The sequence below is a fragment of the Pleuronectes platessa genome, chromosome 6, assembly GCF_947347685.1.
Source record: "Pleuronectes platessa chromosome 6, fPlePla1.1, whole genome shotgun sequence".
NCBI lineage: Eukaryota > Metazoa > Chordata > Actinopteri > Pleuronectiformes > Pleuronectidae > Pleuronectes > Pleuronectes platessa.
This window is the reverse complement of record NC_070631.1, coordinates 24,596,031-24,609,025: the sequence shown is the minus strand read 5'-3', so window position 1 is coordinate 24,609,025 and position 12,995 is coordinate 24,596,031. Positions and strand designations below refer to the sequence as shown.

Sequence of the window (12,995 nt, the reverse complement as noted above, 5' to 3'; positions counted from 1 at the left end):
CTATGAAATTGACATAAACAGGTGTTTGCCATTCTATGGACTGCTCAATAATGATTCTAAGGCTAGCCATAGACCATATGGTCTTTATTAGCTGGTGGAGCATGGTGGTTGAGGTGTTGAGATCCGCTTGTAGAGCCTCTGATGGGATGTCATCTGGCCCTGCTGCTTTGCCACGTCGCAATGCCTTGATGGCCTTCCTCATCTCAGAGCTTGTTGGGGGGGGGGGGGGGGGGGGGGGGCACAGTTGAAGTCAATCAGTGCATGAATTTCATCAATCAACATTTCATGTATTCCCCAATTAATTTGTTTTTGATCACCACAAATCCTTATTAAATTTTTCCTTTTTTCCTTTTTATATACATATTTTTTTTGTACCACTATCCTTCTAATGCACAACATGGCTCAAGAATGATCCCTATTAATTTCCTACATTATTTCATGCATGAGTGTTTCTTTGCTATATGTTTGAAAAAAATGTATTTTACCATTTGATATTCCGGGTATTCATTAAATGACTTTTGATTACTACAAATCATTATTTCCCTTTTCCCTTTCTTACTTTACAAACAAACGTAAATTCAGTATTTCTACATCACTTTGACACACACGAGTAAAAAATGGCCAATACTACGGTACACCTACCATTATTTTCACACAGCTGCCTTTGCACATTGGATGCATGTAAACTTATTTTGCAATCAATTACTATTGAGAAATAGAAATATGTACAATACTAACTAGCTGTTACCTGGCTAGCTTCATTTCTGGCTAGCTAATGAAAGATAGAATCACAAATAAAAAACTTGAAATATAGTAGTATGTACTTAATAGACTGATGATGTGCATTTGAAAATATGTCTTTGATTTTATTTATCCAGAGTGTTAGTATTCACAATCATTTCCGACTTATGGTTGGTAAGTTGTTTATGGTTGACATGTTCATAAAGATGCTGTTTAAGGAACAGGATGAAGAAGATGAGCAGGCAATTCTTGGTCTTGATGCTGAGTCTGAAATCTCTGATGCTGAGAACCTGACTATGTTCTAATCTACAGGATCTAGCTGGAGTTGTGGGTGTCTGGGAATCTTTTGATGACTTTGAAGACTCATCTTCAAAGTCATCAAAGGAGCCTTCTCCTATATGAAGAAAGAAGAATAAGCTATGAAAGAATATAGCAAAGAATCACCCAGTCATGCATGAACAACATAGCCCATATTCATTTCCTGTGTTATGAATATGGGGGATTTTCTACCCATGTTGTTCATTAGAAGGGTTTTGCATATAGCTAGTGTATGATATTAACCATTTTAAAGGGATAGCATATTCAGAGTAACAACTAAACTCAACAGTGCAGTAAATCGAGGAAGAGACCATAATGGCACACACGATTAATGACCCACAGCTGATACATTTTCCACTGTACCTTGCAGCTCTGAGGGCAAAGGAGAATCAAGTGGAGAGCAGACAAGACTTGCAGAAGATGAAGGTGATGGTGGACTGTTTTCAGTGGGCCGCAGATTGTGGATTATGATCAACACTAGATTTACAATATGCCAACTCACATATACCACTATAACTGACAATATTACAATTGCCACTGCTATCCCCTTCATCTCCTGTCAGACTTTTTCTTTTGAATGATTACGTAAAACTTATTTGTTAGTATTGCTTATACAAAGTTGATCAGCAAACATGCAGACTGGCCTTAGTGCCCTTAAGCAACTCTCATTTTGATTTGAGGAAAGAGTTCAAGTAGAACTAATGACTGCTCCTTCCAGCCACAGAAAGCTTTACCAGCCAGCATGCACATCATCTCAGTCTGGAAAAGATTGATTGTTAATGTTATTACACCATTTAAAAACTTAATCAATGGTCACTGGAGTGGATCAGAATTCAGGTTTATTGATTACTTCACCAAATGCTTGAAAGATTACATCACAATATTATGTATAGAACTGTATAGCACTTTCTTTTCTCTGTATCTTACACTGAAAACTTTACAGTCGGCATTTTTTCCCATTTACTGTATATATATATATTTATATATTCCCTAGCTTAAGGGAAGAAAATTAGACATCCATAGTTGCGCGGACAGGAATGCTTCTCAAAAAATATTTAAATGCACTTAAAATAATTACATACATCCTTCTTTTAAAAAAAGGCATGGAATAAACTACCAAGGATCCAGGGCGCAGAGATTCCAGTGCCTCTGTAGATGCGAGCTTTGGTTTTGCTCTGTTCCCAATTCTTCTGTTGAATCTGACAAAACACTGATGAGCATTCCAGCCAGCCAGAGTAGGTCGGCCCCCTGGGTGGTGTTCATACATGAGCACACTGTCTGCAACAGGCGAGGGTGGAGTAGAGCTGACTGGTGGATTAGTGGGAGGGTTTGCAAACCAGGAGCAGTTGACTCCGTGTTAAATCCTTCAGTGTTAAGGCTTCTTGGGTCAACACATGAAGGAATGTATGATAAGAGTCCTTCTACCATCATTTCATTGTAAACCAGCAATTATCCCGGAAACAGTATCGTAAAACAAATGAAAGAAAATGAGCAAAAATAAATAAGTAAAATCTCATTGACAGGCAAGAATGATAAAGATGACAGGACGGTTGTGTCACAGAGAAACTCCAAAGCAAAGCTGCATTCGACCTCTGATAATGATAAGAGATGCAGATGAGAGTTTCAGTCTCTGCTACATGGAAAGAGCCCGCAACCAAATAACACACAAATAACAAGGAACATAAACATTAAAGTGACAAACAATGCTTTGGGTTGTGGTACACGATGGATATTACAACATTTTTGATTCGATCACCAAAATCACAAGAAGGGCGACACTGATGGTGTCATCATTTTCTAACAGGCACAGGCGGCCAACACAGATTTTCGCAAAGATCAAATAAAAGATTCATCAAATTCATGGTGTACTTCACTTGCTTTCAGCATGTAGATATACTCTCTTTTGTTGAGTATTAAATAAAGAAAAATCAGGTACAGGGCTCGCAACAATATCAATAAATTATCTGTGTACACTTCTTTTCTAGTCATTACAGTTTGAGATGAGTCAGGGGATGACGATTGACAACAGTCAGCAGAGAGAGCTGGTCACAGTGCTGTTCATCCCAGAGAGAAAGAAGGGAGGAAGTACAGGGTGAAGACTTTTCTACAAACTGAGTGTGGTAGAAAAGCTGACCACTTTAATGCAGAGTCCTGATCTGAGTGGGAAAAGCTACAGTCTTTGTTATCTTCCTGCGGACATTGTAGTCCCTCTGTAATCTGTCTCCAGCCCAAGAGACAGATTAAAAGTCTCTTATATGTCATGTCCACCTCCATAATTTCCATTGCTTCCTACACTCCTTTCTGCATCCACCCAATCTAGGGTACAGGAGACCGAGCAGAGGCCCCCTCTGGAGCAGCGATGTGGAAGACAGAGCCGATGCGCAGGAAGAAACGCCTGAGGACAGCCCGCAGTTCAGGGATCAGGTCAAACTGCATCATTTCACACAGCTGGGGGTAGTAGCAGGAAGCATGGGGCTTGAACTGGAAATAAAGGAGAAAATGAAACATGTAAATCACGTTGAACCTCTGCTAATTATTTTTCAAAAAATTCAACCACCAAAAGGAGGGGGTGGTTCCACTGGGATGTATGGACCCTGCTGGGACCACAGCGTTCACAGTACAGAGTTTAAATCTATGTATTATAGCTGAAAGCTTTCTGCTTATAAAGGCAAATTCACTCAACACACTTTCCCAAAACTCACAGCAATCCCTGCACAACAGAATGGTGCAGACCGGTCTACTACAACAATAGTGTTTTCATTTTTGTTGATGCAGTGTTTTGTGTGGCACGTTCTTTTTGTAGCTGGCAGCATTGTGCCAATATTTCCTGCTGCTTCAAGCTACATGCTGGGAAGTTTTGGCCTAAAATGCCCTGAATATGTACAAAAATTCCACTGAGTCATTGGCTGCCATGACTCATCCACGAATTATGCACTAACAGAGTGACACACAATGGTGTCAGCTTGCTTGTGTTTAACATCACAAAATATGAAACTAAAAGAGGATATATAATTACCTCATACAATTTAAATCCCATAAGTTTTTCCACAGAGAGCCGTGAGTCTCTCTTTCATTTCTGATCCTAGTTCAGATCTAATCACAGCTGGACATGTGTAGTTGAAAGTTTACTGCGAATGTCTTTATCTGAATGTGTGTGTGCATGTTCCTGCCTTATCATCGGGCATCCGTAGCGTCCTGGTGAGCAGCAGCATGAGCAGGCTGTTCCAGGCTTCTCTGTGGCTCTCTGAGGTCAGACTGATGAAGTAGGCCAGAGCTTCGCTACACACCCTGACGGAGACGAAACAAGGCCCATATTATTGACATCATAATGACATATTCCAAACACGGAACAGACAGAGGGATTCTGTCTCTATCAAAACCGCTTCTGTAAAAGTATTATTATTGTAGAGAAGAAGATCAAGGACGCCTTAATGATTAACACCACCCAAATGCATTCCCGATGTAATAAATGAGTCAACGAGTGCAGCTGCTCAGCGACAAACACAACACAGTGATTTGTGCCACCCTCTCACATGTCAGTAAATTCTACTAACATACACGTACAGTTCATAAATCTATATTGAAGTATGAGCCTTGTGTCAAAACACAGCTAACACGACACAGAACAACGCCAGTGCTGCACTTTACACAGGTTAAGTACCATATATTCTATTTTTAGTATTTTGTATCCAAACCTGATATATATATCTAGTTCTTTTGTTGTCTACTGAAAATACATTAGTGAGTCTCATTATAGTGAGAATGGGCTATCCAATATATTACAGCTCACATACACTGTGCTGCTGCTGTAAATACTCATTAGTGAACCAAGCATGTATGAATCGGTGCCGTTATGTCTGTTTGAGTAATTTTATGTAGGAACTACAGCACCCAACTGTTTTAGGAAATTTGTAGCCTTATTGAAAAAATTCTACTTATTCTTTTGTGACAACTTTTTGGTGGTACTGAAAAGAACTCAAAGATATCGTTGGTTTCGGTATCATCTTGAAAAAAAATAACAAACAAGCTTTATCTTATAGTGAAATGTTGGTCGTTTTAACAAAGATGGTGTTGTAGGTTGTTCTCACAGCAGCAGGCGTGTCTGGATGTCAGGCCACGAGTCCTTCAGCTGAGGGTCAGAGTACATCTTGAACAAGATCCTCAGGCTGCATGCAAGACTGCTGGTTTCCTGCTTCAACAAGTTGGGTTTGGATTTCCCTTTAAACCCTGATGGCAAAGAGAAAGGTGATGATTGTTAAAATCAAGAAACCCAGAACAACTAAAAGGGGCCAATGCATTGCCTGAGATCCAACACTGTGACTGCATCATCACAGATCTATGTTATACATCATAACTCCTAGCTGTAGCAAACAAGACCTAACCAAAAGAATGTCAAATCAGTGTGGAGAGCACTGACCACTGTCATACACTTATTACTACTGTCAGATTTTTTAATTGAAAACCTCTATTCATGTTTGTCTAACTGATTGCATTAATTGATGAAAAAGCAGCCATCAGCAGTTATATAGAAAATGTGGATGTTTCATCATTGAAATGCATCGCTGAATCCTGGCATTTCTCTTCTGTTAACTTTCCAATAAAGACACAAAATGTCCCCGAAATTACTGAACCCCCCCCCCCCCCCCCCCCCCCTAAGAGTGATGTCCTTTCTTTTGTTTTAATGACATCAAAAAACCTCTGTCCTATCAGTCTACCAGTAGTACAAAGAATTCAGTCCAGATGAAAACAGATTTTACAGTCACATGACCTCATACAGAAGAAGTTCAAAATATAAAGAGATGATTATATGATTCTATTTACCTGCCCTCCAGAGTGCCGTCCTCTGTTCGTTGTTGGAGTTGAAGTCCTTGGCGAAGGTGTGTGACTCCAGCAGACAGTCTAGCAGCTTGAAGAGGTGTGCAGAGGTCATATGACTGTACATACCCTGATCTGGACCCAGCTCTACACCGTCCGACTCTTCCAGAGCATCTCTCTGAAGGGAGGGAAGTGTCGGGACAACTTAGGCTATAGGAATAACTGAGACTTTCATAAGTTTCATTAGTCCTGATCTGATATTTAATCAAAAGTTGATTGTCTCCTCATTTAACCCTTTTCCACTGGATGTGTGTGTATTTATCCCTCTAAGACTGGCGTTTATGTGCTTTTCCCTTTAGAGCCAGATAAGATGTGTGTCTTATCCTCCATGTAAGATTTTCTTACATGTAATGGAAGAAATAGATCATGATTGGCTTCAATACATACTAATGTAGGTTGTCTGTTAGTTTAGGGAAAAGGCAATTATTTACAAATGTTTAAGCTATACAATTTTTTTTATTTCATGTCTCTCATGTGTCAGAGGCTGAGAAAAAAAGTTTTTTGTAAACCTAAAGGTTTTAGGTGGTTGTTTTCAAACAATGCTTAAGTTTTGGAGTGGATTTTTATGTGACACTTAAGGTCTTCATTCAGATTAGAGGGCAGCATTTCACAGAAGCTGTCGTCACAAACCTGTGCAGCAGCCATGTTCTCAGCATCTTCCTTCTTGCTGGTTGCTGGGTAGAAGACTATGTTGTCTATGGTCTGGATTAGTTCGAGCTGTACCACACATTTGATCAGCAGCCCAGCAAATAGTTTCTGGTCTGAAACTCATGTAGCACAAAAACAGCTACATCAACAAATCTGATTTGAGTTTAGAACTCATATTTTCTGATTTACAGGTTTGTTTTGAATATGGGTTGGACAACGACATAAATTAATGTGTGCTTGTGCATTCCATGTACTCACGAGCATTGGACTTTCCCTTCCAGGTGTCATCACTGGACATCTGACTGTGTCCTCTCTCTGACAGAGCTCTGTCGTAGCTGCTCTGGGACTGACTGTCGAAATCAGCATCCTGCAGATTTAGATTAGCAAAATCATTCAGTGCCATCCTTCAGATACATCATGGAAATAAAACAATCCTTTCATTAGCCAACAGTTGCATATCATGTTCCAGACCAAGTAGGCAGCATCTGCAAAGCATATGTTAAATGGAATCGTTGTATAGTCTCTGAGTGAATTTATTTGTTTTCTTACAAAGTGCTTCCCATCAGCAGTTTCCTCATCCTGTCCAGCCGGTCTCCAAGTCAACAAACTGATGTGAAAAGCAAACGCAATGATTTGAGAATCAGGTGCTGTAACTTACATCCTGTCACAGCATTAAACAACAGCAATGTAAATACAACAGCCATAAGTTCTAAACTCTGCAGTGCCGTTTTCATAGTAACAGTTAAATTTACCTTCAATTAATCAAACACAGGACTGAATTTCATTCTTACATCAACATTGTTCAACAGCTGTAATAGAAACCGATCCGACCTGAAGTCTACAACAGTGGTTGGGGACTTACGCGTGAGGGCTGGTGTTTTGGAAGATCTCCAACATACAGGAACAGGTGATTTTCCAGACCTCTGGGCTGAACTTCTCCCCGTTCAGAATCACCAGGTTCTCCAGACAGTTAGTTCCTGATCGAGCCAGTTGCTCGTTGTCTGTAAAAGAAAGAGAATGACTTCACAGCTGCTTCGTACGAGCACTGAACGCTTTGGGTTGAGACAAAGGGAGATAGTTGTGTCTTTAAGTAATGTAAAACTTGTAATCGCACTGCACTGTTGGAAGCTCAGGTTGATTAACAGCAGGGACTGTATACTGTGGATAAGAGATTCTAAACGTTTTTTAACCATCAAGTTAATTCAGAGAAGGGTTAGATATATTTTTATAGTGGAAACATAAAATTATCTTTGAACAAATTTTTTTCTCAAATGAATACAACAAAATTTCAAGCACACTGCTTATTACATAACTTAATTTTTTCATCAATAATATATGGCACAGATCAAAGTCGAATTGTGCTTTGTTTAAATTAAAATTGAAATTCTTGTTTTGGTATTTAAATGGATTAATCAATTACACTGTCCTGCCTGGTGGCCTAAGCTGTTCTTGCATTTCACTGGCTGCTGTCTACTGTCCCCCAACTAGTAAAAGGCAAAACATTTCTTTACAGACATGAATTGTGGGACTATATGGGAATCTGTAGGTGGGAAAGATTACCCATTTTTTCTTTTGCTGAAGGGAGGGTAGCTTGAATAGTTGGAGAGGAGACATCTAACTTTTTCTTATCTGATTTATATTATATTTCATCATATAATATTCATATGTCATCTGATCTTACAATCTGGGGTGGGGAAACGGATATAGAGTTTCAGCCTCAGGATGGCCCATGTAATCCACTAACTGGTTACCAAGACAAAGCATTTTACTATATTTGCAGAAACTCCGAAGTTACTTGAACCTCTGCAACTGTTCAATTAATAGAGATCTACAACACCTTTAATTATCAATGCACCTTTAGTCGGTAATGACGAGACTGCAAACTGACGTAATATTATATGAATATTACAAGACAAATGTCATAATTTTACGAGAGACATGGTGTAATATTACAAGAACAAAAAAAAGTTTGAAAGAATAGTAAACTATTTAGACCACATGTCATGTTAGAGCTGGAATATCAGAAGATCAGTATGCCCCCCATGTTAAAATGAGGGCTGTGGAGTATGTTAATGTTAATAATAATAAATAACTTATACTTAAGGAGATGTTTCACAAATTATGAAATGCTTAATATTTTGGCATGAGCACCATATTATCAGGAGTTGTCTGGTCTATATAGAAAGTCTCTTTCACAATCTCCGAGTCTAGTGAAAATATTAATCATGCTGAGGAAATTTGAAGGGAAGCAGAATGCTGAGGAAAGGGGAAGCTTAGTTTCTACCCCTCTGCACTCCCCTCAGTAATTTTTTACTGCTTATACACAATAGCTGATCAGGACAGTAGCAAAGTATCTGGTGTATAAAATCTGATATAATACATAGTTATGTGTTCCTTTTCTGCCATAGGAGCACGAAAATAATGTGTTTCTGCTCTACGCTGCATGAATTTAAACACCCACCTTGTCTGACACACCACTGTAGCTGTGTGAAAATGTCAACGAGCAGGATTTCACTGAGAGGCTCATAGAACTGAGTGAACACGTCACAGATGGCGTACAGCGCGTGGTTGCATGTTGTTGTCATCCACTCGGTTTTCTACAAGCAAACAACAAACAAACAGGATCAGGTGTTTTCTAAAAGTGCATACAACTGTTGACAGCAACTGAAGACTCCTGCCTCTCCAAATCCCAGAGGAGGATATCCTTCAAATAGTTCAGCTGCTTGTTTAAAACATGAACAACCAGTGAGCTCTGACCTCTGTTTGCTGCTCAGGGAGCTTCATGTTGTCAAAGATGCGGAAGACGATTCTGAAGAGGTCATGCCACCAGTGGTTCTCGAAGGTGTGGCCGTAACTCTTCATGATCTCAAACATGACCGTGAGACCTCTGTCAGAAGCAAAGAAACAGTGAAAGCCTCATCAGACTGATGAGTGGCAAGGGGAAACATGACTACCACTACAATGATACATCCTTTGTGATATCATGCCGCATTCTACATGCATGTAGATCTTCAGTCAAAATGTAATATTTGTATTAAGGAAACAACTGTTACAATTTATTTTTTAAATGTGCATGCTATTTGAGTGGAGAACATTGTATCTATGTGTCTGTTTTTTCATCTTTCATACATTATATTGATCATATTTCTGTATTTTGTGTGTGTGCATTACGGAGCTGCATAAAATGATGATGATTTGCTGGGCAGTAACAAATCAGAGGGTCTATTCCAATCTATTCTGACTAACAACTGATACTGGGTAAGAAATGAGTTACTTGTTAGTTTTCTTAATGTTAACTAAAGATAAATATCATTGATTAATCCGTCATTTATTTAAAAAAATAATTGATTGTGAAAATGTTAACATGGCCTGAGGTTGAAGATAAAGACCTCAAAGGTCTTTTTCCCCTTTGTGTAGTAAGTCCCAAACCACAAGATACTTATTTCAAAAAATAAATAAATACAGTAAAGCAGCAAATCCTCACATTTAAAGACCAACTGGAACCACTCAGTTTTTTCTTGTATGATTAAGCCAATGAAACGACTATTAAAATAGCAATTATGCTAATAATCAAGTAATCGTCGTCAGTTCCATAGATGTTTAATCTTATTAATAATTAATGTATCACATGTCCAAATCACACCAATTTCGACGCTGCACTAACTTGGGCGCCTAACAATACACACACCAAGTGTGAAGCTGATAAGTCAGAAGGTTCTTGCTATATGTGTTCCAGATACAGACAGACTGACAGATTTCTGAAATTAGTATATGGAATTAGTATATGGAATTAAGTGAACATTGTTAAGAACAACAGTGTGAGCTACACTCCACCGATGAACTGTTTATGTACCTGGTCCGAACATCCAGCTTGCAGCGGTTGATGATACAAGAAAGCTCGAACAGAATGGGAAACCAGCCACGAACCCACACCCGATCCCCCGGGGCAACATTCATGTCATCACTGGTGTATTCCCTCAGAGCCTGGGCAGACACAGAGTGTGACACAAAATCATCAAGTGAAATATTACATCATAAGTCCTGAAGAAACCACATAGTGAGTGAGATATTTTGTCACAGTTGCCATTTTATTGAACTGGTATTGTCACAAGTCAGCTGCTCCTACCTGTGGTCTTTCTGAGACGTATTTAGCACAGTGCCGGATGAGTCTGATAGCCTCCATGCTGGTGTCAGGAAAAGCTGCGTTGCAAACAAACTCGGACAAGCACTTCACTGCATCTTGGAACGAATCTATAGCAGCTGCAAAGTGCTCCTGGAAAGTGTTTGCTGAGGGAGGAGTGATGTAGAGAAGGAAAGTAAGAAATCAAAAACAGACTAGCCTTATAAAGGCTAAAGCAAAACTGACAGTATGTCTCACTGCTGGCTTGACACATCACAACCTCTGTAAGTTGGCTTATAGGCGTCTCAGCCAAAATGGACAATGTACATATAAATTCAACATATCCAATTTTTCACACATTCCAATCACAAGAGGTTTAGTAATGGTATCAGTTTTGGTTTCAATAGGCCATCTAATCTGTATTTTAGTTTATTGGTGTAGCATTATATTTCAACAGTAGCAGCAGAAGGTATCTGATGTGTTTATGTCACCAGAGCAACACACAGAGGAAGTGATGTCAACGTGTGGGACGTTACTTTGTGTGTTAGTGAAGGGAAGTTTTCTGAACCGACATTTCCTGAACAGGAAGTAGTGTTCACTGTGGATCTGAACGCAGCTGTACTCACTGACAATGTGCCCAGTGGTCTGGAAGGCAAGCTCCACAATAGTCTCGTCATGGTCGGCGGCTGCCTGGTGAAACACTGAGAAGATGTTCTTCCAGCCTGAACGGATGTTGGCTGCTTGGGAGTTGACCATCTGAGCCACACACCTAATCACCATGTCTCTGATAGTGGGGGACCTATCACATGGTGCAGAACATCAAATTAATAGTTTCAAATTTGATTAACAAACCTCTACTTTGTTCCACATTTCTAGTGTAAATAACACACAATGATATAAATAAAAATGTTTTATCTACCTGTTCTTCTTCATGATGTGCTCAAACGGCCTGAGGAAGTCTTTCTGGAAGCGGAAATTGGCCAGCTCTCCTTTCTCCAAGAACTTCATGGAGAGCTGCCTCAGTGAGTCCACGGCAAAAATGGCTACATCCTCATTGGGGTTGCAACCCACCTGCAAGAGACACATAAATCAGCCATGGATTAAATGGACTTATAGTGTTTTTGTTACTTTCCGAGTTTACAATCATGTTTAAACCGCGATACTTAAATTTTCAGGCTATCTACGGGCACAACAAGTAGTAAATACAACACTTAGAGCTGATCTGGCTGGTGATTTAAAGCTCAGCCGCTGAGGCGAATTATCAGGCTCTTTAGCAATTAACCACTCTGTTGTGTTCACTGGCCATTATCAGACTCTTTGTGCTGATTGGTGCTGAAGTAGCAGACAGTGAAAACAACACTAATGAGGCAAAACACAGACCAACATAAATATACATCTTCAAGACCGAAACATGTCCTACCTAAGTACATTTTAAAATAAATGTTTCCCACCCGGATACTGCATACACGCTGAGTAGACACAATTACAGAGCTCTCAGACCACTGTTATAAATCTGATTCCTCAGGGGGGCACTGCAGGACAACATTAAGTGCACAGAGCGGCATGGAGCACCAACAAAAGAAAACCTCATCACCCTGCTACTGTCTGCTACACCACTCACTAAAAGCAGCTCCTACTCGTGTCTGATTAACAATTCTCCAAACTTTGTTCACTGACCTTGTTAAAGTGGTCTCCTATGACCTGCCAGATTCGAGACCACTGCAATCTGATGCGGTTCATGTTGTAGTAGGAAATCTCCACAATCTTCTGCAAGCTGAACATTCTTGGCTGGTGTGTCGAGGCCAGCTCATCCATAGACACGGCACACAACCACCGCACAAAGTCCACTAGAAACAATCACATGGCAACACTGTGAATAACTTCTCTTACTTTTAAAAGATGGACAGAGATGTGAGAACCGAAGAATGCCACACTAACCAATTGCATTTCCATCTAGTCTGGTCGAACCAGTGAAGATCCTGCAAACAAAAAAAACACCTTCAGTATTTGTAGGGAATAGAAAAGCTCATTCATTACAAATTATATAGTGTATATAGATCATGCACTTATGGTATTGATATTCTGTATGTGGGCTCCCTTGTGAGTATTTTGTCTCACCTGTCCACAGCCACCACCACACTCTGAGAGCTGGTCTCTCCTACTGACTCCTGGATATGAGCCATCTGTCTCTTGTCCTGACTTCCCACCAGGTTTCCTGCAACAGCAAACCCATTGAATACAGGTTAATGTTCAGTCAGGCATCAGACACAGACGAAAGGTTTGTCAGACTTTT

General features: G+C 39.8%; 1 protein-coding gene across 2 annotated transcripts in view; it reads right to left on the bottom strand.

Moving 5' to 3' along the window:
* Positions 1–1,881: 1,881 nt before the first annotated feature.
* Positions 1,882–12,995, bottom strand: part of arfgef2 (ADP-ribosylation factor guanine nucleotide-exchange factor 2 (brefeldin A-inhibited)) — a 28,255-nt gene continuing 17,141 nt past the window's right edge. Inside the window, exons 23-39 of one of the 2 annotated variants that reach the window (XM_053424561.1) lie at positions 12,821–12,917; positions 12,641–12,681; positions 12,380–12,549; positions 11,622–11,773; positions 11,329–11,501; positions 10,709–10,869; positions 10,436–10,566; positions 9,340–9,469; positions 9,044–9,179; positions 7,445–7,583; positions 7,132–7,189; positions 6,841–6,949; positions 6,565–6,701; positions 5,881–6,052; positions 5,148–5,286; positions 4,230–4,347; positions 1,882–3,540 (exon numbers count right to left, since the gene is read on the bottom strand). In XM_053424561.1, the coding sequence (XP_053280536.1) occupies positions 3,376–3,540; positions 4,230–4,347; positions 5,148–5,286; positions 5,881–6,052; positions 6,565–6,701; positions 6,841–6,949; positions 7,132–7,189; positions 7,445–7,583; positions 9,044–9,179; positions 9,340–9,469; positions 10,436–10,566; positions 10,709–10,869; positions 11,329–11,501; positions 11,622–11,773; positions 12,380–12,549; positions 12,641–12,681; positions 12,821–12,917 (2,228 nt within the window). In that variant the 3' untranslated portion in view covers positions 1,882–3,375. The remainder of the gene's footprint in view (positions 3,541–4,229; positions 4,348–5,147; positions 5,287–5,880; positions 6,053–6,564; positions 6,702–6,840; positions 6,950–7,131; positions 7,190–7,444; positions 7,584–9,043; positions 9,180–9,339; positions 9,470–10,435; positions 10,567–10,708; positions 10,870–11,328; positions 11,502–11,621; positions 11,774–12,379; positions 12,550–12,640; positions 12,682–12,820; positions 12,918–12,995) is intronic. The other variant, XM_053424562.1, reaches the window with a different exon arrangement.